Here is a 23,887-nt window from a genome sequence, read left to right on the forward strand (position 1 = left end):
AAATAATCAAATAGAATAATTTTTATAGTCTTTCACACCAGATCTTTTTTGTTTTTGTTATTTGTATTTGTACAGTGGCTTGGTGATATGTTGCCATGAGTTATTGTCATCAATAAAAAAAAAAAACGCTTTTGACAAAAGACTTTGACTGATGCTGTGAAAAGAGACGGCAGACAATAGTAGTATATGTTATGTGCGGTGAGATGGAAGTTGTTTTGTGTTCATTTTTGTGCAGATATATTGACATGGGTCCTAAAAACAAAAGACCACAAATATCTTTCATTAGTAAATGTATGTATTTTTCTTGCTAAAATGCATGTACAGTCTGACAGACACAACAAATTAGTTTCACAAAGGTTTGCCCTCCCCCCCCGAAAAAAAAACAAGTTGTATTCACAGTGTGAAGTACATTAGTATACAAATATAGCACCCCATTAGTTAGTTGGTTAGTATTTCATAATATTACATGGAGTGGACAAGTTCATGACAAATTAGTAGTTTACTCTCAAGAATAATCAATTCATTATGGAACTAAAAAAAATAGACAACAGAATCATAGGCTGTAAGGATTCAAAAAAATGCTTTTGCTCTTGGATTGTTTGTGCCTTTCAGTGGAAGAAGAAAGTTGGGAGGATTGTCTTTATTGTTGAGGCTGCAGGTACTGCTTTGTAAATGTCTCCAAATGTTTTTCCATCTCACTAGCTTTGTGCCTGAAGGTCACACACACAACACAGTGAATTAAGGGGGGGGAATGTTATACTTACAAAAATATAGTTTGCATTAGGAGAGTAAGGTCATATTAAGGAGATGTTTTTTAGCGGAATAAGAAATAAATGTTTTCTGGCGTGGAAAGTCTTTTTTTTTTCTTGTAAATAATCAACTTTATGACCTGATTAATTTTCTAATGATACATTGTTACAGACTTACCGCAACCTCTTGGAGCGCAGTTGGACGCTTTCCAGCTGATTAATGTTGGCGCTCAGTCGGCGAATTTCTGCCTCGAGTTCCTCCTGGGTCTGCTCCACCAAATGACACAGCCGAGCGAAGGTGTTCGCCATCTCCCTGGTAACACAGAGAATGCTTGTTTAATTCTACTAATTCTGTGGGTCATTCAGTTTTTTTGTTCCAACTATTTTGTTCCAACTTTCCATCACATTAATGATGGAAGCATTGACATGATTATTGTGTTCATTTTTTTTACGACACAAAAAGCTATCATTTAAACGAGTGTGTAGACATTTGATAACCACTGTGTGCAGTCACTTACTGCTGCACTTGGTGGCTACAGTTGGTGCTGGTGAAGCTGACGATGAGCTGCAGCTTGTCTGTGGCGTAATCCACAAACTGGCGTTTCAGGGTGCGTTCCTTGGCCTTGGTGGTCCACGTCAGGCGCTCGTACAGGTACAGCAAACCGTAGAGGGAGGCCATCATGCCGATCAGCCTCCACCCCACTGTCTTCCACACCTTAACACACAGACAACACGTTAGTATTACGAAACTAATTTGAGGTAAAATGGGGGCTCACAGTTTGGATCCATATCAAATCTTTTTTGAAAGGACATACCACTCCTCCAACGACAATCGCGCTCATCGACGTGCGGGAGGTGAGGGATGCAGCGTTGGTCGCCATGGCGACCATCAGGTCTTCCTGGCTCATGACGGCCGTCCCGTGGTTAGGTAGCGCGACAGTGGACGGGGGTCCCGAGGAGGGCGTTGTGGCCGAGGGCAGTGCAGGTAGAGAGGCCTGATGGACATGGAAGTGATATTCGTGAGCATGAATGTCAGATACACTCTGATTACCTCATTTATTTTACAGTGTGAGAAAATATCTGCAGTGATTTAAAAAACAAAATTGGGTATCAATGTATAATTCTACTGAATCATCGCTCTAGGCCGTACCTGCAATTTCTGGTCCACCAATTTGAGGGCTCTCTCGGCATTGACTGATCCCAGGAAACGGTGCACTAGCGCCGTCCAGCCAAAAGAAAAGCGAAACTCAATGTCCTCCTGGAAGTCGCTACACAGCGAGGCACAGTTGAGGTCGTAACTCAGGTCCAGCTTCCTGTTGGGCATCAGCATGTGGATTTGGCTCTGGTTGGCAGAGGGCAGTAAAGGGAGCATACTCTCTGGAGATGGGAGAGGACACAGATGGGGCGGGGGCACCGTCTGTCTGTTACATACTTGCAAATTTTGCAAATGCTGAGCCACAAATATGCAGGGGTTTAACTACCTGTCATAAACCTCTGAGTCGACTGGACGGAGGCGTTGACGGCATCTGAGCAGCGGAAAGCCAGGTTCTTGCCCATCCCCTCTTCCACATGCGACAGCAGATCCTGGCATTGAAAAAAAAAAATTGTCATTCATTTAAAACCAGAGTACCGAGAGGAAGAAAAACACAGCGCTTCTACTTACGGACTTATAGAGCTTGAGGACGTGCGGCGATGGGTGGAAGTCCGCATGGAACTCTTCCACAATCACGTGAAGACGGCAGATTTCTTCACTCATGGCGTTGGACACCTCAAAGTAGGACAAAGTCAGCACAGCACATCTTCCCACAACCAGGAATGTTTATAGAAACAGTCATTCATGTTGAAAAAGCATTTTACCTTTGACTCCACATCCTCACTGATGGCCTTGATCTTCTTATTGATGTCGTCAATCAGCAGTCTGAGCTGATTCTTCACAAAGTCCAGCCGGTCTTTTAGATATTCCCTTTCCTCCAGTGCTGCTATTCTAAAACCCGTGCAACAGGCAGCCATTTTAGACACTCGTCTTGGAGTCAGAGGGTAAAATCGGACAACTCCTACCTCCTCCTCACATTTCTCGCAAGCCACAGCTTCAAAATCCACGTGACGCGTGCGACTCACCTCTTCTCTGCGGCCTCGATGTTGATGGCATCCATGATGCACTGGACTTTTTCTGTGATCTGCTTGGCCCTGATAGTGTGCTGCTCAAACTTTGTTTTCACTGCTGACTGCGAGATACACTCCTGCGAGGCCATAACACACGCGTGCGTTACTGTGACATTTGTCGGGGCTGATGATGGAGGGCGAAAAGAGGATGAGACGCACATCTGCTGCTTTTTAACTTAAAACAAAAGAGGCAAATGAAAGCGTGTAAACGACAGCAGCAGAGTGTGCATCTCACATCCCGTGGCCCCCAACTAGTCAAAAGTCACAGTAAGGTGGCGGTGAAGCGTCAGCAAAATTATAAATGAATACAAACAAACATACAGTAAATGAAAAGGGACATGAAAACTGTGGTCAACATAATACAGTGGGATTTTCAGTGTGTGTGTGTGATGCTTTTGAGGTGTTTGACTATGTAGCTTTCACATTGTATGATACAAAATCAAATAAGCTACTTGTTCTGTAAAAACAACTCAATATGGGGCAAAATCAATTATTAAAAACAGAATTATATCCAAATGCAAAGTAAATGCCCTCGCCTTAGTGAATCTAGACTTCAACAATGAAGACGCATTTTGATGGAAAAAGCACACTGGCTGCTTCTAGAAGAAGATCGTGGGAGCCTGTTTGAAGAGGTGCCTGATAGAAGAAGCTAACAGGGACTCATGTTAAGATGCTGTGAAATGACAGAGGTTCTGTCTTAATTCCTGAGAGCGACCACCTTCGACTTCACTACACCAGTTGGACCTTTTCACAACGGCAGCAGAATATCAATTTTTATCTTCTGCTACGATGCTGAGGTAAAACTGAAAATCATGCATACACACCTCAAACCTCCTTTCAAAGTTCTGGAACTCTGTGAGCCTCTCCTGGAAGCCCTCAGCCAGGGCAGCACCTGGTGAATGGAATGATGCAATCGCCATTCAAAATTACTGAGTGATTGTGTGGCGACCAGTCTGACTTTCACACTCAGTCAAGATGTTAATTGAACCGAAGAGCAGATCAGAAAAAAAAAAAAAAGCGGTGGATGTCTAAAGAAAAAAATAGAGCGGCATCAATCATTCTCTCCTGGTTACCTGTCTCGGGCATGCCCTGTGCCCGCTGCATACGGGAGTTGAGCACCTCTTTGGCGGAGATGAAGAAAATGCGGTTGGGTGCCTGCTCACGGTCCACAACCTTCAGCTCTTCCACAAGGAAGTTCACGCAACGATCTGTGTGCTGCTTTCTCACCTGGAGCATGAGAGCGGGAAGAAAAGAGCCTGGATTGGAACCCACAACCTCAGTACTGTGAGGCAGCAATCTGTGTGTCCCAACTCACATCTTCCATGTATTCCGGTTCATTTGCCGAAGCATCCCAGCGATTGTTGAGAATGAAGATGTTGGGCTTTGACAATCGTTCGTTGACTTTGTGGAAAAAGTGCTTCTCCTAGTTGTTTGGATCAAATACATTATACAACATTTTTATTCTGAGAAGCAATTAAACTACTTTGTTTGCGTTGATTCTGAATTTGCCCTCATTTTTTCTCCAGCAAATATAGTATTCATAACAAGATCGCAGCAAGGGTGTCATTACCGTGTTCATGAGCGTGGATTCAGAGTTGGCAACCAGCACAAAGACATCAGCATCCAAGCAAAACTTGTCGATCCAACTGTCCAACTCTGATGTGACATCTGTGCCCGGGCTGGTGAATGTCACAGCAGTTATTTAATAAGGCAAAGAACAAATTTATAAAACCTGAACTCATTTTGCATGCATTTTAATCCGTTTTAAATGGTGAAAGAATTGCATCCTGTATTATTGTATACCTGTCTACTAGCACCAGGTCATCCCGAAGGAGGGCACACTTGGTCTTTGGCCAAAATACACGAACGAGACAACCGGCATCCAAACTCTCATCCATGTGCAGGGCGTGAGCCAGCTGGTTTACTGTCTGCAGATTTTGCAAACACACATTCAGGACATTTAGAACTGGGATCTTCTTTGTATGACCAAAATTAAATGGTGAAAAGAAAACTTTCAACATATTTCTGACATGCGTATTTTGGAATGTGCGAGGAAAATAAGGTAGCTGTAGACTTTTCTAACATTTGTCCCATTTCTGTGAAGAAACATAATTTCGATGAATTTTTTTTTGATTAGGTGCATTTAAATGTTTGGGAATAAAATACCACAACTACTGACCTTGATACTTTTCTCCTCCTCCGAGCCCTCAGTTTTGAGGTAGGCCTTATCCTCATCAGTCCCCTCCACACTCAGGAAGCAGTTAGTGGTGTGACCGATACCACTGGGTAGCACGCGGTCCCTCAGCATAGCGTTGACCACTGTGCTTTTACCGTTACTTGTCCTACAAGCAAACGATTGAAAACAAATGGACCTTGTTCACGCTAGTGAGCAATGCTTCAGGCATGTTTCTGTGAATCTCCCAAAAAATGGGTTCTAGAAATTTAACATACGAGAGGTAATGCAACACAGTCACACCAAGGATTTAAGGATTAAAAGTAAAAAGCAACATTTCTCTTGAATATAAACATCAAAACAACAAAATCTTTGTGAGTTATCCATAAAATAACAAGATTTATGGTCCCATTTGTGTTTACCTTCCAAAAAAGGCCACTTTCATGTGTCTGCGAGCCAGCACCTCCTTGATGACAGCAAGTTTATCTGCATAAGCCTGGATCTCCAACTTTTGATCCAGACTTGCTATTTTCCCCATCGCTTTATCGCTGCATGTTTCTGTTCAACAAGCAACAAACAATATTGACACAAAAGTAATCTAGGGTTATAATCTAGAATAAGAATATTGCAACAATGTCCTACACTATATGATAAGATCAATGACAACATATCAACAGGTTTAACGTGTAAAAATGTTATCTAATACAGATCAAAACAAAAACAAAAAAAATCTTTGGATGAATACCGCTGCCATTCTTAAAATGATTTAATCACAAAATGCACAGGAATGGAAAGTGCACAACAAAATAAACACTGTTGAGAATACAATCACCTTAGAAAAGACAACACTGACGTAATTAATCGATAAATTTCATTGCTGGTATTTTTTTTATATACATGAACTTTTTGCATGCTCAAACCCTGGCATTCACTCCAACAAACGCAAGCAGCAATTGATAGCTGAGTGTGTGGTCAACAAATAAGTACCATACCACAAATAGACCCCTCAGGATAAGGTGGTAAGCATAACAATGTCATGTGGCCCACGGGGGCTTGCTTGTTTACAACAATATTTACTATTTTTCATTTGCTTGTTTTGGATTGGTGACCTACAACTGTTTTTCATACATATAATTATAGTAAATATGACTTTACAGCTGCATTAGTATAGATTTGTAACATGCATTTTAGGACTGGAACTCCCATCATAAATTGAGGACACCATTTAAATAGACTGGTGGTGTTCCACAAGGCTATATACTCGGTACTTTGTCTTACATTCTAATGTCAGAACTGATTGACCGTTTTGGAGGGATTTAAGTTGGCTGATGACCCATCCTACCTTCCACAAACTCGCAGGTCTCCGTCACGTAATTGAGAAGCTGCTCAAAAAGGTCACTTATGGTTTTCTTGGCCACCACAAAGTGTTTCAGTGGGGAAAACTCTCCTCTGGCCGAATCGGTGCGTCGAAGTGTTGGGGCCACGGCCATTGTGACTGGAAAATCACAGTGGTCACAAAAGGTCAAAGTGAGTACACAATAACGGTAAGACTGGATAGCAACGTGAGACCTATTGTGTTACGTGTGTAATCAAACTCTTAAATTTTGGTGAATACAGTATTCAGAGCATGAATGACGCTAACCCACGTTGAGAATGCGAGCGACTTGTTACTTTATTTAGATCGGTTACCAAGGGGAGACTGAGTAGATGTAAACAAGATCAGCTCATGCAAACTTCATCAATTAAAATCGGATGATTAAACCACAATATTTTGGCGTTTTAAGCATCAATTAATTGAATGAACGGATTGAAAAGGTTTAGATAATCTGACACCTTCGTACCTGGACTAGCTAGCCAGTTAGTTGTTAGCTCGCTGCTGCAAACAACGAGCAGTCATCAAAACATTAATGTAGCGAACTTTGCGTTGATGATCTTATTACCACAGTCCTAAAACAGCCAGGGCCGTCTTCTCAAAATAAACACACAAATTGCTCCTCTATGACAGTGTTGTTAATCCCTGCGTGCATTAGATCACACTTGCTGCCAATCGTTAACCTTCAGTTATCGTCACTCGTTGTAATTTATTTCTGCCGGAAATAGAAGAAGAAAAACTCAAAATAAAAGTAATTGATCTTGAGGCGCTTGCTTTCACTACAAAAAAAAGTCAAAAATTATTTACAAATATTACAAAACGTAAAATTAATTTACTACACAGTACTTTATGAAATATGTTCTTACTGCCACGAAATGATTATACTTTGGATTATGTCACACACAGAATTATTGTGAAACTTCTAACAAAGATTTTCCGATTTTAGTCGTGCTAAATTAACTTGACACAACAGTCAGCGCCACATAGTAAAACGACACGGTGGCGATAGCCAATCAGAGCAAAGAATTTCATCCGACCCCCTCTATGTCCCTTAAGGGGGAGGAGCCAGAAGTTATGACAACAGTTTAATAATGGAATGGCTCACCTGAATGATACCATGAATTATACGCATCGCATTACTATTTTTTTCTGTTTAAGAATTGCACTTAACTGTATTAGTGGGTAGTTACAAATAAATAAGCTTCTATATTAAAAACTACGACCAAAAGTCTGTCTCCAAAACTTGTAGGTTGCTATGCCATACAATTTTTCATCAGCGTTACTGGGTCGCCACAAATACACGCACCTTTCTAACAAGCTGTGCATTAATAAGATGCATGTATTTTTGTTTATTTATGCACACAATAGTAATACTCAAATGCATATATATACTGTAAAGGATATACTCCTCAACTGCAAAGGCGCTGAAGCAAAAAATAAAAAATAACCACGTACACGTTTCCCATGTGCTTTTGCAGAATTCCCGTTCAAAGATGGCAGAAAACCCACATTAAGTGCAAGAAAATATTTAATGCATGTTTTCAACTCCCTCGAAGATTTCAATAGATACAATTTTTCTCCTGCATGTCATTCAAAATCCATTTTGCTTTTATTGGGTGCTCGAGAGGGCACTAGGAGAGGAAACGCCTCTTTGTACTCGCGTTTGTGTTTTCTATGTCTTTGTGAGTGTGTGTGTCCTATAGTGCAGTCATCTGTCAGAGACACTGAACACACACGTCCAGCTTCTGTTTTGGCTTTGGGACTTCAATTAACTTTAAACTTGTTATCACAAGAACTTGGAATTAATCCCTTTCTGTTTTCTCTTTCTGCTTGGTTTTATTTTATGGTCATTTTTGGACTTATTATGGAGAATTAAAATGGTGAGAAAGAAAAAACTGCTTGTGTTTGAGTAAGTATTCCTCCTGTTATGTTCTTCGACTGTATGCCACTGTGACAGCAGGGTGTCCCAAATTTTCTAGCTCAAAAGACTAATCAGAAAAATGTTCCTCTGCACATGAATTAATAATAAGGAATACTACAAATAATTTCTCTTACAACAAACACGATTCACAATACTTATTGGCAAGAAACTCTGTGGCTAATAGATCTCAGTCCGAACAGGCTCATTTTGGGCTAATATTTGGGAATCTCCACTGTTGAGATTTATATTAAATATTTTCTTTTTATTGTCATTTGTGATGGGAGATATGCCACTAATGCCATTCATCAAAATGGCGTGTCTTTCTCCCGTCATCAAGGTCTCATCATCACATATTCATTAGCAATGAAACTGCTCCCCTGTAAAGGTGTCACCATCATCCACCCTGAAGTTAATAATTTTTCTTCTTTTGCATATGGAAGTGTTTTTCTTGAAACATAAAATGGATTCAAAGTATTTTTCTGTCAGCTTCCGCATTGTGTCAGTGCTATTGTAGGAGCAGCGAGTTGTGTGAATTGTGTGTGTCTGTTTGTTTGTGTGTGTGAGAGCTGAGTGGTATTGTGTGGTGTGTAGGCTATGCACGAGTGACCTTTACATGGTGTGCAACCCCATCTAGCATTCTCTGCCCACTATTTCTTAGAAGCCTATTATACTTGGGCCACCACTAGATATATTCCTTAATTACATTTCGGTGAAGATCTTGATAATGCTTTGAAAACGTGTTTGTTTTTACCAATCATGACCACAAGAATTCTATACATACAGTACATTTCAACAGGGGTGTGTAGACTTTTTATATTCACTGTATGTCATGAAATACTCACTGTAAAATTGCTGAAACAACTATCAACATAATATTTTCTTACCGGGACTTGAATATATTTTTGGAGCATCAGATGACAGTCGACTCACGTTGTGTTCATTTTTTTCCCTCATCAGAACTTGTGGAAGCATGTTGTGGGATGGATAGACAACAACAAAGCTCTAGTGTAAGTTCACGCGAAATCACGTCTTTGAACGTGATTTGAAACATCTTCAGCAACTAGCAACTTAGTGTTGTCTTTATAGCTATGTCCTCAAAATTAAAACATGGAAACTACTCCATGTTTAGTGATTCCACTGTATTATATATATATTTTTAAACAGAAATGACATTTTCGTCAATATTCATATTTACTGAGATGTATTTGTATTTGAACAGCCCTATCAATGGCATCAAAAGTTTTTAAAGCACTGTGTTCCAAGTACAAATACACAACTGTCTTCATTTTGTGTGTAGATGGCCTCTAATGACCCTGCTGATCCCTCTGGCGACCCCCAACCAGGGGACCTCATTGAGATCTTCAGACCAGCCTATCAGCATTGGGCACTCTACCTGGGAGATGGTTATATCATCAACTTGACTCCTGTTGGTCAGTGCTAATCTGTGACCACACACACTAAGCAGACACAAAATTAGAACCACTGGCACAATTTAATTAGGTCGAGAAAAAGAACTGCATGAGGAATTCATATCAAAAGTGTGATCTGAACCCTCTGCAGACTGTCATTTTTTCTCTCTCATCATCACTGCATTGGCGCTTCTCTCCAGATGAAAGCCAGGCGGCCGCCATGTCCAGCGTGAAGTCCGTCTTCAGCCGCAAGGCAGTGGTCCGCATGCAGCTGCTGAAGGAGGTGGTAGGAAGTGACTCGTATCGTGTCAACAATAAGTACGACCACAACCACACGCCCCTGCCAGTCTGTGAGATCATCCAGCGAGCACAAGTCCTGATTGGTCAGGAGGTGTCCTACGACCTATTGGGGAGCAACTGCGAGCACTTTGTCACCTTGCTGCGCTATGGAGAGGGAGTCTCTGAACAGGTGACTTACTATACTCAAGCCACCCATCTCCTGTCATGCTTGTCCTCAGCATTTTTAGATATAAGGATGTGGCCGTTGCACTTGAAAATGGTCTCATATTATTAATGTTGGATGTAAGTAATTATGAGGAATGTCCTGAGAATTTTGTCCAGCATGCAGCTGACATGCTGCATCTCCTACTATATATAAAAAATCAGATCATTTGATATGCTGTATGTCGACACCAGTGGTAGCATCTCTGTTGACACGTGAGAAATGAGGGTCAGGTCATCTCCACACCAGGATGCCGACGTTGCGCAATACCATTTAACACACTGGAGGTGACACGCTGCTTGACACCACTGTTTCTAATGCAGACAGTTTGTAAATAGAAAAGCTGGCTTTTGTGGCAACAGGTTTCTCTTAGCCTCCCTCTGCTCTGCCTTCTTTTTTGTGTTGGCAGGCTACAAGAGCTATTGGGGCCATCAGTTTGGTCACGGCAGCAGCAAGTGCCTTCTCTGTCCTGGGACTGATTAACACTCGATCCAGAAACAGGCCCTTCTGACAGCTCCAGTGCAGCTGCTGCGGTTTAAGACATTTCCTACGGAAAGTCAGCAGCCATTATAGGTTGCTGGTGAAAAGAATCACGAATAAAAAGAAACATATCACAGGGCTGCGTGTGAGTTATTTTAATTTTTCTCTTCAATGCATTTTAAATGAATTATTTTTCAACCTTGTAGTACTAATATTTATTCATTTTTTGTTTTTATAGTTAAATTTACTTATACCAGTGTCTTCTTGACCCACGTATCAGTCAGTACGTACAAAATAAGAGGACAGTATATGCAGCAAGCAGGTAAAGCCAGCAAGTGGCGCTGTAATACGTCAGCGCGGCTCTTCAGCAGCAGACGAAGAAGACGGAACGCGTGACGTACAATGTGTGCGCACCGAATCTCACACGTGTTGTTTTCATTCTATGCTCGTGACTTTTTTTCCTCCTTGGAAGTGATATCTGTGCTAAATTAAACCCGCTAAAACCACAACTATGGGGAAGAAACTCAAAGTTGGAAAGACCAGAAAAGATAAATTCTACCACTTAGCCAAAGAAACAGGTAGCGAAACGAGCTTGTAAAATAATCCATTTTTATTTTAGCAATAGCACTTCTGCCATGCTAGCTAGCGACAAAGACAGCCAAATGTAACATGGTACCTAATTCTTATTTGTCTTGTCCTTTTCAGGTTATCGATCTCGTTCGTCATTCAAACTCATCCAACTTAACCGTAAATACCAGTTTCTACAGAAAGCTAGAGCTGTGGTGGACCTATGCGCTGCTCCTGGAGGATGGTTAGTCACCTCACCTGATGTGATTTCAAGTTATCTTTGTGGATTGTAGATTTAAGAATATAACAGTTGCAAGATCAAATTTAAATAATGAATAATAAATCCTTAAGTCGACAATGTGTATGAGAAAAATTTCAAAACAAAACGAGAAATGTCATGATAATATAGACTGGTTTTGCTGATGTGACATGTCTTTACAGGTTGCAAGTGGCGTCCAAATTTATGCCTGTTTCTAGCCTTGTTATTGGTGAGTGCACTTCTACCCTGACCCAGTAAATTTGAAAAAAAATTTCAAGTGTACATATACTCCTTGCAGGTGTTGACCTGGTGCCCATCAAGCCCATCCCCAATGTAGTGACCCTTCAAGAAGACATCACCACTGAGAAATGTAGACAGGTAAGTCTTGCCTGGTAGGTGAAATGTTGAACGCTGGACGATGTCATCATCATCAACTTGTTCTACCTTCATTTGGATAATTTTATTACCTCCATGCAGGCCATCAAAAAGGAACTACATACCTGGAAGGTTGACGTTGTGCTAAACGATGGCGCTCCAAATGTAGGAGCCAACTGGCAGCACGATGCATTCTCCCAGGGTATGTGACACTTGTCTAAATCAGCAATGTTAGGCAAATTACTTCATAAGAGTAATTAGTTATTGTGTCAGCCAACCCCTCTCATGCCATTTGTGTTCTTTTACTACTAGCCCACTTGACTCTCATGGCCTTGAAACTGGCCTCTGAGTTCTTGACAAAAGGGGGCACTTTTGTCACAAAGGTATTCCGCTCTAAAGACTACCAGCCTCTACTCTGGATCTTCCAGCAGTTCTTCAAGAAGGTTCAAGCCACCAAGCCCCAAGCATCTAGGAATGAGTCAGCTGAGATATTTGTTATTTGCCAGGGTCAGTAGCAGATTTGCATTGCAATAATATCTGCATTTGTAATGGTAAACTAATCATTCTATGCATTTATACACAGGTTTTCTAGCTCCAGACAAAATTGACCCCAAGTTCTTTGACCCCAAATATGCATTCAAAGAGGTGGAGGTGCAGGCCAAAACTGTGAGAGAACTTGTTGTGGAAAAGAAGCCAAAGGTACGGTGTGTGTGTGGGGCGAATCGGGACCAAAAAAACTGGACCCAGAGTGGAAAATAATGTGTCCTAGCATTTCTGTGTTTACAAGACCTAAACTAAAAAAACAAATTGTGAGCATAAATGTGTATCTGATCGCTGTATGGGGGCGGTTCTATCAAAATTATGTTGTGTATTTAAAACAACCACATAGCTATAAGAACATTTCATACACAATGCAAAACTCCATGGCTCTAATGTCTTCTGCTGACCCAGATGGTCTTCTTGTGCCTCAGGCAGAGGGATACAGTGATGGCGACCTGACACTTTTCCACAGTTACACTGTGATGGCTTTTGTCAAAGCCGAAAACCCTGTGGACTTTTTGGCCAAAGCCAGTGAGGTAAGGAGTCAAGCTACACAGTTTTAGCTGTGCACTTTGAGCTTCTGCAAAACAATGTAAAGCATTATTTTTAAAATGATCATATTTCACTCTGTTCTTTATTGTAGATTACTTTTGACAACCCAATCTTGGAGGCTCACAGCTCCACCACAGATGAGATAAAGGAGTGTTGTCGTGACATAAAAGTTTTGGGTCGCAAAGAACTTCGGTAAAAACGTTCCCGTCCCCGAGTGCCATTCTTTACAAGCTCCAAGGTACTGACATTTTCCATTGTTCAAACCCAGCACGTTGCTGAATTGGAGGACCAAGCTGAGGAGATACCTGGCCAAGCAATTGAAGGATGAGGCCAAGAAGCTTGACCAGGACATCAAGTATAAACTGCCACGATGGTGCACTGTTTCTGCCCAAGCGTGTTGAATGCCAATCCTCTATCTTCCCTCTTTAGGCTAAGCTCTGACGAAGAGGGAGACGATTCGGATGGCGAGCCAAAGCGGAAGAAAGAGAAAGAGGAGGAGGGTGATGAAGAAGAGGAAATTGAGAATAAACTGGCTGAGCTGAAAGCAGAGGAGGTGGCTGATCTCAAGAGGTACGACTCTTGGTTAAATGCTCTCATCCTAATATAGAAATAAAGTCTTACACATTGACATTTATCTGTTTTCTTGTTGAATCAAATTAATTTCAGAAGTGCGTATCAAACCCCGGTAGCTTTTCCCCTTCCTTACTACCTGCTGGACCCCTGCTGAATAAGCCTTGATGCAAAAAGCAAATCTCCCTGACTAGCTTAAAATACAATTCTACCACAAACTGCCTCAACTAGTGAATTTCCACAGATAAGCGGAGGAATACTTTGACAGCAGATTTCTCTCCACTGATGGAAGTATTGAATTCTATTCGATTATAATATTTGAGTATTTGTGCTGTCAGGAAGAAGAGGAAGTTGCTGAAAGAGCGCAGAAAGCAGAGGGAGAGGGTGGAGCTCAAGATGGATCTGCCAGGTGTCTCCATTGCTGACAATGAGGACGTCAGCATGTTCTCCCTCGCCACCATCAGGAAGAAACAAGTGAGGGCGCTAACATGCGCACACATACAGACATGGATGGACACACACATTTTCTTCTGTGCTTTCTGTTATCCTGACTAGTATTTACGTATGCGGCTAAATTAAGTCTGAACCATCTGCTTGGTGGTTGGCTGATCACTGGTTGAGAAAGTTCTTCTTTCCTCCCACCTATCAGGCGCTGGCTGATATTTCCAAGGGGGACATGCAAGCAGCAGACTCGCTAGCAGAGGGGGAGGACGACTTCTTCCTCTCCGATGAAGATGAGGACCAAGCAGATAACATGTCCCTGGCCTCTGACTTGGACGACGATGACATGGAGGAAGTGGAACTTAGACAGAAGGAGCTGGAGAAAAACAAAAAGAAGTGAGTGAGCGATATGAGCAGAGTGGAGCTTGTCTGCAATGAATTGTCCAATTTCATTCTGCCTGTTTTGAATCATGATGTTTATAGAAATGATGAAAATCCGATGGAGGCTAATGTACAGTTTGCCTGTCTTCAGAGTGACATTCGCTGAGGAAGAGGAGGTGGATGACGACAAAGAAGAGGGTGGCTTAATGGTGGAACTTGAAGAAAAAGATGAGAAGAGAGAGCGTGAAACCAATTTGTGGTTCAGCAAGGTGTCTCCATGCGTTTACCTCACAAGGCAATCCATCAAATGACTCTTTCTTTTCCACCTGTAGATGACCCATGTGATTTGTGTGGTTTTGTAGGATATTTTTTCTGAGATTGAGATGGAAGGAGATGCTGAGAGTGAGATCAGACAGGCACAGTGGCTCCAAAACCAGGAACCAGGTAACATTGAGAAAGAATGATAAATATGCTGTTTGTATTTGGCTCGTGCTTGTATTTTGGATAAAGAACTCTAAATTGTAACTAGCATTTCTTTTTAATCTTTTTAGAATAAGTGAATAAGGAAAACCATTAACCAGCAGTATTTTCTTTTTTCAAGTGCAATACACATTTGAAAAATGACACAAAATTCCTTAAAATATTATACTTATTTATTTAATGCCTGGAAAGGGGACTTTAAATCGATGATGATGATTTAATGAACATTAATTTAATCAAACGGATGTTAAAAAAATGTTGATTGTGTCCTCCTAAAATCTGACAGCAATTTGAAATTATTTATGCACCTGATTATAATTGACGTTATGTTCATGAACTTGTAACATTGAAAAAAGGCATATTGTAACATTTTGGAAATCGTGAAATGTTTTGAAAATGAAAGTGTTAAATTTGACCTTGGAAAAATAGCTTTGATCTAATTTTGACAATAATCTGTTATTGCATTATTATTTTTTTCTTTCTTTTAAAGGAAAAGGCATAAAGAGGAAAGCAGCAGAAGAAGTAGAGGAAAAGGAGGAGGAGGCTGCTCCAATAGTCGAGGAAGAGGTGAAACCTTCAAAGGAAGCTGTGGAAGACAGTGACAGTGACTCAGATGACAGTGATGATGAAGAGTAATTAAATTGATTTCAATTTTATCATACTAAAGTGGTGCTAGTTTTGCAGAGGGATGGCACATTTTACATAAATAAGCAATAACATTACATTTATAATCAGTTAATAAGTAATAACAAGTTGACTGCTTCTTCTAGACACATTAAAAAGTTGAAGCAGGCAAAGGGTGCCACTGGGAAAGGTCTGGGTGACGACGATGATGACAACTTCCAGGTCGTTCGAGTGGAAAGCACCAGTGAGTAAAATTTGCCTTTAGGAAACGTGTGAAAAATCAGATTCTGATTAATCACGATTCACTTTACATGTGTTATTGTGCTCTGCCCACTAAGGTAAGAAAGCACGCATTTTGGATGCTGAAGGCCTTGCCCTTGGTTGCCAGATTGCCACATCCCGGAAGAAAACCAAAGACCTGGTGGACAACTCCTTCCACAGGTGCGTGGGTACGCCAAATACAAATGGCCAGTAAGAGTGCCAGCTCTTCATGAGATATCTATACAGTCTGTGCAGTATGACAAAACAAGGCTAAAATTGTAAATATGTAACAATATTTGTGTGAGGTTCTTGTATTGTTACATAAAATTGAAGATGAAAGGAGAGGAAAACAGCACAAGTTGATGCTTTTGCAGATTTGCATCCTCTGATCAGCCTTGGGAGGTACCTGAGTGGTTCCTGAAAGACGAGGTCAAACACCGGAAGAAGCCAGTGCCGGTCACCACGGAGATGGTGGAGGAGTATAAACAGAAGTGGAAGGAGATCAACGCCCGGCCAATAAAGAAAGTTGCTGAGGCCAAGGCCAGGAAGAAGAGGAGGGTAAGATCAAGTGAATTGGGTCTTTGGCATCACTACACATTTTTGTTGTAGTTTGTAAAAAACAACATTTGTTGTTTTCTCATCAGATGCTGAAGAAGATGGAGCAGGCTAAGAAGAAAGCAGAGGCTGTTGTGAACACAGTGGACATTTCTGAGAGGGAGAAGATGGCTCAGCTTAAGAGGTTTGGTTTTTCATGGGATAAATGCAACAATGCCCATTTGGCTAATTGTCTTCTTGTTGCTATTATTTCTATCAGTATCTACAAGAAAGCCGGCGTGGGAAAAGAGAAGCGAGAAGTGACATATGTCGTGGCCAAAAAGGGAGCTGGGAGGAAAGTGAAGCGGCCTGCTGGCCTCAAAGGCGTCTTCAGAGTGGTGGACAGTCGCATGAAGAAAGATATGCGTGGGATGCAAAGGAAAGAACAGAAAACAAAGGGCGGCAAAGGAAAAGGAAAACAGGCAAAAGGTAGCAAAAAAGGGGGGAAGACTAATAAAGGGCGAAAAGGAACATAAATGAGAAATAGGTCCATGAACATTTTGTTTTCTGTCTGATTGAAAGAGCTGTAATCAAATATTGCTTTGGAGGCCTGGTGGGAGTAGTAAAATGTGTTTGCTTTTCTAAGAACAGTGGTTTGTCTGAACTCTCAATTGCAGAAAGTTGAGGTCTGTCATTAAGAAATGTAGCCATTCATTTTTGTAAATAAGATACAGACATATTTGCAATAAATTGGTTTTGACGTGATTGTGGAATTTGTATAACATTTTATCAGCGTTTGACACCACATATTAGGTGAAACTGACAATTTTTAGTTTACAAACATTTAGATATATAAATTGAAGTTCTTAAAAATATCAAATAACTAGTGTTAACATCACGCGATCATGACAGCTGAACCAACATAACAGCTGTGAGTTACTACTACTCCAGGGCGTTACTGTCAAAAGATGGCGGTCGCCTGACGTATGATTCGGCTACTAATGCGCTCACTTCCCTGAATGCTTTGCGTGTACACGATGACTCAATAAATACGCGACGGTTGACACCGCCTAATTGACGCAATAAATACGCGACACGCGTCCACTCCAGAATTCCCCTGCACCGGAGACTAAATGCTTTATCTCAGCAATAATCGTGACTAGCAGCATTTAACTAGATTGAGAGGTGGCCGTGAAGTGATAGAGTCGTCACGATGCTCCTTGTCGTCCTGCTCGGTTACCTGACTCTGGCCTCTGGTCAACAGCTGGACGAGGACTGGGTTGACCCATATGACTTGCTCAACTACGACGCTACCACTAAAACCATGAGGAAGCCCGCTGAGGTAGAGATATTCCTTAATATTCCCACCTGACTAAATAATCGCTATCTTTGTCTATAAATGCAAATGAAATGTGATGGACTGCTTGCTAATATCAATTTATTTAACCACATTCTTCGTAGAAACCAGTAAGGGATTTAAATGTCCCAATCTCAAGAAAAGGGCACGACGACTGGGGGCAAGGTGAACTGAAGGTCTGCAACCAACAGTTGTCTGATTTACAAACTCAGGTGAGTGGTTGCATACTTTTATAGAAACGCTGTGTACAGAAACGGTGTTTGCATTTTGCTTCTCTTCAGGTTGAAGCCCAAATGACTAGTATGAGACTCAACCCGCAGCAGGCTACATGTAATCCTGTTTTTAAAAGATTCCTGAGCAGACTCCTTAAGGACATACAAAGAATTGAAGAGGTACGTTGTCTTTGCCTGTCGTTGGTGTAGTGTCAACGTACTTTGAAATGTTGTCAATATAATATTTTTTTCACAATTCACTACTACAGTCAGCCACGTACGTATGTTATCATAGTTATTGTAGATCAGGCATTCTCAAAAGTCCAAGTCCAGTATGTAATACATATGTACTGATCCTACAAACTTGCCAGCGTGCTCTGAAATGCTCCTTGTAAAGTAGTTGTTGCTCTTTATATGCTTTGCTATGATTATATCTGTGGTTCTTGATGGAAAAATCTCATGAAAGGACGGAATGGACATACAAAATAGAATGTGTCATCCTCTAGATACGAGGGTGTTACAAGTTACAACAACATTTAGCTGACAATATATTTGACACTGAACTGGAAGAGATAGAAAGAAACCTTCTGCCCCCCCTCCCTCCCCCACACACACTTGTACAGCCCCAAGACTCCGTAAACTATGATGCCACAATTCAACTGTCCGGCCAAGCCATGGCCGAGATTCAGACCTTTCTTGATGGGGAAGACGGCTGCAGATCAGGCGCCCTGGACCACGCCATCAGTCAGCTACTGGTAGACCTTCGACGACACGACTACGAGGTTTGGAAGTGGCGCTTTGAAGATACCTTTGGTGTTGAGCTGGACACACTTTTGAAGGTAAGAACGGGGGAGGTCCTGAAGACGTGTGTATTTTTTGGACTCAAAATTTGAAATAATATCCAATTTTCTGTACAGGAATGCAAATCCTAACTTTGTTTTTATAAGTCAGATGTTTTTGACAGACATATTTTTGCCAACCTATTGACATTGTGTCATGACGATGCTTGTTTTCTTTCTTTCCTATGTTTTCTGCTAGTTGGCCCTATGTGTTTTGGTTTTCACGGTCATCATCTGCACTCAGCTGTGGTCTTGCATCTCCTGGCTAGTGCAGTTCAAACGCCTGTTCGCCATCTGCTTCTTTGTCAGTGTTGTCTGGAATTGGTTATATCTGTACAAGGTGAGTCGGGATACTTGAAACATAGACTTCCTTTGTAGACACTGGTTTTAAGACTTTGTTTTTGTCAGATTGCTTTTGCTGAGCACCAAAGGAACATTGCGACGATGCATAGCATCAACGACAAATGCACTGGGGTAAAGACGATTGACTGGCGCGATAGTTTGAAAGGTATGTTGAAACAACGGCACACGCTACTTACAAGAAGTGTAGATACAATTCATGTGATGATGCAGATGAAAAGAAATAACTTGCTTTGCATCCTTGCAGAGTGGTTCAGAAGCACGTTAACTCTGCAGGATGACCCTTGCAAGAGATACTATGAAGTCCTCATGGTCAATCCTGTTCTGCTAGTACCTCCCACCAAGGTACATGCCGCCAGATAACATTGAATACGGATAAAAAAATGTCAGCAACATTTGACGTCATTCTGTCTGCGGGTCAGCTGAGTCATATCTCGGACTTTGAGCAAGAGATGGGGCATATCCTCATTCTCAAGATACAAGTCGACAAACAGCCATTCACACTCATCAGTGATTTCAGATATTTAGTCAATCTAACATGCATTTTTTGAGGAACGATTGAAATATTGCTATTTAGTTAGTTCAATACTTTAACAAGTGCTTAAAGTGGGTGAAAACAAAAATGACTAAGTCGCAGTGGAGTTATGTGAACGTTTCCTTCTGTGAAGGCAATCTCGGTTACGATCACCACCTTCATCACAGAGCCACTGAAGCACGTCGGCCTGGGGATCAGCGAGTTCCTGAGAGCGCTCCTCAAAGATCTTCCGATCACCCTACAGATTCCTGTTCTCCTCACGATTGTGCTTGCCATTGTGGTAAAGTCACCTGAATTGTTAGCATGTTGAGTCGCGCATTGTCCTCCAAGTATTGCAGTCGGAGAGGGTCATCAAGTCAAGAAAAATCAATGTTACTAAAAGACAAATTGTTCTTTTTAGGTATTCATGTATGGAAGTGTGCAGGCAGTTTTCCAGTACGGAATCACTGCACCTCTACGCCGTGACAGAAGGGATCCCGCCATACCGCCACCGGAGCAGCCTCGTCTCCAAGAAATCGAGGACCGTGGCCACATGGAAGCAGGGGACATGGCGCAGCCTCGTCCACGACGCGATTCAAATGAATCGCCATTGCAGAGGGATCAGTTTTGCAGGTCCCGGCCCAACAAAGCCAAAGAAGGGCCAGCTCGGGTGTTTGTGGAGACTTTGCGCACCGCCCCTTCCTCCCACGTAGATGGGGGAAGGCGTGCGAGACGCGTCGAGGCAGGGCAGGGGGACGAGGCCGATCCTCAAGCGGACTCTGACTCTGACAACTATGCAGAGGCAGAGGAGGAGCAAAGAGGCGCCGCTGGTGTTTTGCTGTCACAGGTTGACGCCAAAACTAAAGGCACAGACTCTCAGTCCGAACAGCCAAAAGACCACGACACCAAAGAGAGGAAGCCATCTGGACCTCCAGAGACTCTACCTAAAGATAATGTGCAGATAAAAGCTCAGGTATGTGGTAGTTCCTGTTTTGGGGTTATCATTACATCACCGCTATGGTGTGTCACAAATAAGCCACAGACAAAGGAAAACAGACTTCTGGGGTTAAACCTTCAGAGGTTCACTCAACTGAAGTCCCACATGACTTGCAGCGGATTTGAACAAGTTTCTTTGGATCTTTGAGAGAGATTCCTGGTTGAATTTTAAATTGTAATACGTCTGGAGTGGTCGACGTGATTATTTTTGGGCAAAACTTTCAGGACCTGGAACTGAGAGTAGGAATTGGACAACACTTCCAATGTTGCATTGCAATACCGGTCTCTGGAGGACTGAAAGGTCTCAACACTTCCAATGTTATATTGCAATACCTGTCCCTGCAGGACCCAAAGGCCTCAACTGGAAACTCGACGCCGCCTGTCTCACTGACAAATGTGGAAACGCTCGGCAGGCCTGTTCAAGAGACAGGATGAAACTACGTTTGGAGCTTGTGGCTTCACCGGTGGATGTCACAGTGCCAAAATGATGTCATCTCTGCAGAGTTGGAGGCTGAGTAGCCCTTATCTTTAACAGCTACTTGCTGTTGCAGTAAATGCTCTTCAAATAGAGACGTCAATACTCTGTATGAACTGCCGGCGAACACTTAAGCACTTTAAGCACGTTGAAGAGAACCTGTGGTGCTCAGAAGAAAAATTTGTATCTTTTTTTGGTTACAGTGCACGGTTTGACAAAGTAGGAAGTGTCAGTTGATGCCATTTTAAAGCAAAATTTGAATCAGGAATGGTGTTCAATTTTTTTTCTATGTGAATACATTTGTTTTTGTACTTTTAGAATTGTATTTTAAGTCTTAAAGGTGGATGCTCAGGCATGTTTTCTTTTCTTTTTTGTATAATTATCGGTGAGGTCTCATGAGACCCAAAGTTTAACAGGGAGCTTGCATTTGTAGATTGCTGGTCAGCATGAGGGTGTGAGAATAGATTAGAATTGGAACTGGGGAAGTCTACCTGTTATTTGTATGCCTGATGTAGTGGGATGCTCATCTGTCTATAATGTCTCATCAGTCCAGAACAGTGATGTGCCGTACATTTTGTACCCACACTGGGGACTTATTCTTCATAATATTGTTTTGCAATTTTTTTTTAACCCTTTTAACATTTAATGATTTCGAGACTGATGCTACAGTGTCATTGTGCTTGAACTTGATGGCGGTTTTGGGCTTCAACATTCTAAATTTTAAATTCATAAGCACTAACTAGGAGAAAATTGTTGGTACCACCTCCCCGTCAATGAAAGAAATATAAGATAAAGACAAAAATGTAATAAAATTAAAGACGTAATGCAACTTAGCACTTGAAAACCAGAAATTGCTTTTGAATTGTGGTTCAGCAGTTCTATCAAAAATGAAACAACTTCATAGAGTGCACCAGCTGTTTCTGTAAAAGCGCTTTACAGACTGACATTTTCGTGCCCTCTAAGCCCTGAGAAGCCACAAGAGGGCATTAAAGCCTAAATAATCGGAGATATTTGCCTGAGAGGGAGCAAACCCAGCACCCAACCTTTGATAAATGATAAAATATATAATGATGATGATATAACTTTATTTATCCCACAGTGGGGACATTTATTTGTCACAGCAGCGTATTCTTGCACTCTTGTACGCTGCTATGACAATTAAATTTCCCCGCTGTAGGGTAGATAAAGTTCTAAATCATATATTTTTACCCCACTATCAAAAGATACCATTTGTGGGTCGTTTCTGTGTTAGGGTAATGTCAAACGAATTTACAATGATATTTATGTGTTTGGGATTGTGTGTTTACAATTAAACCTATTTGTATAAACAATTCTAAATGAATTTTAAAATCTTTCAATTTTTTTAGTTATTGTTTGACTTGCATGTGGGGGGGGAAAAATTGTGGCAGCTAATGTTCCAACACGCAGAATTTAAAGAACATATTGAACACTTTTCAAGCCATTTAATTGTCACCCACAGATGAATATATAATTTCAAACGAAACAAAATAATAAGAAACGCACTGAAACGCTAAAGGTGGGCTCATGAAACTAAAATTGATGTTTGTCGGGGGCCCCTGTGAACTCATTCCATACTCCATTCCAGCTGGTAAAATGTCTGACAATTTTTTGTTTGTGATTATATGTCACACGCACATCAGATGGGCGGGGCCGCAGATTTCGCCATGAAGCCGCTGCTTGCATAACATGAGAAAATATTTAGTGTAAGTAGTAATGAGGTATTAGGAAAAGCAGTGACGTTATCTTTGATTTTTGGCACTGGAAAGTTTACAGGTCATGGAGGAGCTTGTGACAACATTTAAGGTCAGGTTGGAATGACATTAAAACCTATTAGTGAAACCGGCCTACCACAGTTGCTAGTTTATTCCTCACAATACATTCCTCATGTCTAATTGTAATTTGCTTTTTTAAATGATAATATTCAAAAAGATAGTCACGGGGTGAGAAAATTACATGTGAGCCACAATTATTGATGGATATGGTCAAAATGTAAATTTAGAAATTGTAGGTGCTCAAACCACAATGTGTTTATTTGTGTGATTTCAGTTTGCAGTGGTTTACAACTGAACTTCCATTCCATTAAAGGTGTGACTAATATTCTGATGCGGTACATTTTTACACTCCTCCAAACTGCTACTACAGTAATGATCATTTTGTTATTTTACTGTAATTTTGCTTTAAACATGACCTCAGCATTGCAATTATAATAATTCCTATAATTATAATATATAATGTTATAATTATGATTATAATAATAATTCGAAGTCATATTCCTTGATTGGCACGCTCAAACATGGCGAATAAAAATTCTTGAATCTTGAATAATGTATAGGATCGGTGTTGTTTTCTATTGTAAATACAAATAAAATAAAATTATATATATGAATAAAAAAATTTACAATAAATTGTGTTAATGGTGGGAAAAAAAACTCAATTCTTAACAGTTTTATAAAATCTTCACATTTAAGAGTTATTTTTCTGAAAATTTTTGTTTTACTTGCAGGAGAAAAAGATGTCACAACACGCAGAAGTTAATAAACATAGAAAACACAAAAAATGTAAAGTGCTTGCTTCAAGCCATCTTATTGCCACTTGTAGGTGAATATTATGTCAAACTAAAGCAAAGAATCAAAAACACAGTGATGGCAACCGGAATAAGAGAACTTCAAAAGGCAAAAGTCAGGTTGGGTTGACTTGTTTTATTTGTGACATCTATTATTTCTTGTTTACCTAACCGCTATGGCCGGGGCAAGATAACAC

The 23,887-nt window shown here is 41.1% G+C and overlaps 4 protein-coding genes across 7 annotated transcripts; 3 read left to right on the forward strand and 1 right to left on the reverse strand.

Moving 5' to 3' along the window:
- Positions 1–273: 273 nt before the first annotated feature.
- Positions 274–7,154, reverse strand: mfn1b (mitofusin 1b). Of its 2 annotated transcripts, none has more exons than XM_037248855.1 (18): positions 7,026–7,154; positions 6,428–6,580; positions 5,508–5,643; positions 5,092–5,254; positions 4,716–4,840; positions 4,483–4,591; positions 4,228–4,335; positions 3,986–4,139; positions 3,737–3,804; positions 2,868–2,989; positions 2,607–2,733; positions 2,413–2,517; positions 2,231–2,333; positions 1,900–2,126; positions 1,565–1,744; positions 1,268–1,464; positions 928–1,062; positions 274–710 (listed from the first exon to the last, which is right to left on the reverse strand). In XM_037248855.1, the coding sequence occupies exons 2-18, from the start codon at positions 6,573–6,575 to the stop codon at positions 641–643; spliced, it is 2,277 nt and encodes a 758-aa protein (XP_037104750.1). In that variant the 5' UTR covers positions 6,576–6,580; positions 7,026–7,154; the 3' UTR covers positions 274–640. The 2 variants fall into 2 exon arrangements, with proteins under 2 accessions (XP_037104750.1, XP_037104749.1); XM_037248854.1 differs by having other exon boundaries at positions 6,927–7,154.
- On the forward strand, positions 6,078–10,907 carry plaat1 (phospholipase A and acyltransferase 1). 3 transcript variants are annotated; one of them, XM_037248917.1, is made up of 5 exons: positions 6,078–6,104; positions 9,336–9,385; positions 9,676–9,808; positions 9,988–10,256; positions 10,699–10,907. In XM_037248917.1, exons 2-5 carry the CDS (start codon positions 9,359–9,361, stop codon positions 10,798–10,800), a joined length of 531 nt encoding a protein of 176 aa, XP_037104812.1. In that variant the 5' UTR covers positions 6,078–6,104; positions 9,336–9,358; the 3' UTR covers positions 10,801–10,907. The 3 variants fall into 3 exon arrangements, with proteins under 3 accessions (XP_037104812.1, XP_037104810.1, XP_037104811.1); XM_037248915.1 differs by lacking the exon at positions 6,078–6,104 and adding an exon at positions 6,522–6,629; XM_037248916.1 differs by lacking the exon at positions 6,078–6,104 and adding an exon at positions 8,143–8,366.
- Positions 10,908–11,158: 251 nt separating this feature from the next.
- Positions 11,159–17,123, forward strand: ftsj3 (FtsJ RNA 2'-O-methyltransferase 3). Its single transcript, XM_037248845.1, has 21 exons — positions 11,159–11,347; positions 11,475–11,580; positions 11,778–11,824; positions 11,894–11,973; positions 12,073–12,172; positions 12,283–12,477; positions 12,554–12,669; positions 12,942–13,046; positions 13,154–13,254; positions 13,331–13,417; positions 13,492–13,632; positions 13,971–14,106; positions 14,282–14,469; positions 14,606–14,723; positions 14,817–14,898; positions 15,425–15,566; positions 15,705–15,802; positions 15,897–15,999; positions 16,194–16,377; positions 16,464–16,558; positions 16,634–17,123. The coding sequence occupies exons 1-21, from the start codon at positions 11,281–11,283 to the stop codon at positions 16,887–16,889; spliced, it is 2,547 nt and encodes an 848-aa protein (XP_037104740.1). The 5' UTR covers positions 11,159–11,280; the 3' UTR covers positions 16,890–17,123.
- Positions 17,124–17,431: 308 nt separating this feature from the next.
- clcc1 (chloride channel CLIC-like 1) lies at positions 17,432–23,025 on the forward strand. The gene is made up of 10 exons (XM_037248879.1): positions 17,432–17,695; positions 17,815–17,922; positions 17,992–18,102; positions 18,546–18,761; positions 18,961–19,101; positions 19,170–19,269; positions 19,369–19,466; positions 19,790–19,936; positions 20,057–20,608; positions 20,977–23,025. Exons 1-10 carry the CDS (start codon positions 17,567–17,569, stop codon positions 21,064–21,066), a joined length of 1,692 nt encoding a protein of 563 aa, XP_037104774.1. The 5' UTR covers positions 17,432–17,566; the 3' UTR covers positions 21,067–23,025.
- Positions 23,026–23,887: the final 862 nt, after the last annotated feature.

The sequence above is a fragment of the Syngnathus acus genome, chromosome 4, assembly GCF_901709675.1.
Source record: "Syngnathus acus chromosome 4, fSynAcu1.2, whole genome shotgun sequence".
Lineage (NCBI taxonomy): Eukaryota > Metazoa > Chordata > Actinopteri > Syngnathiformes > Syngnathidae > Syngnathus > Syngnathus acus.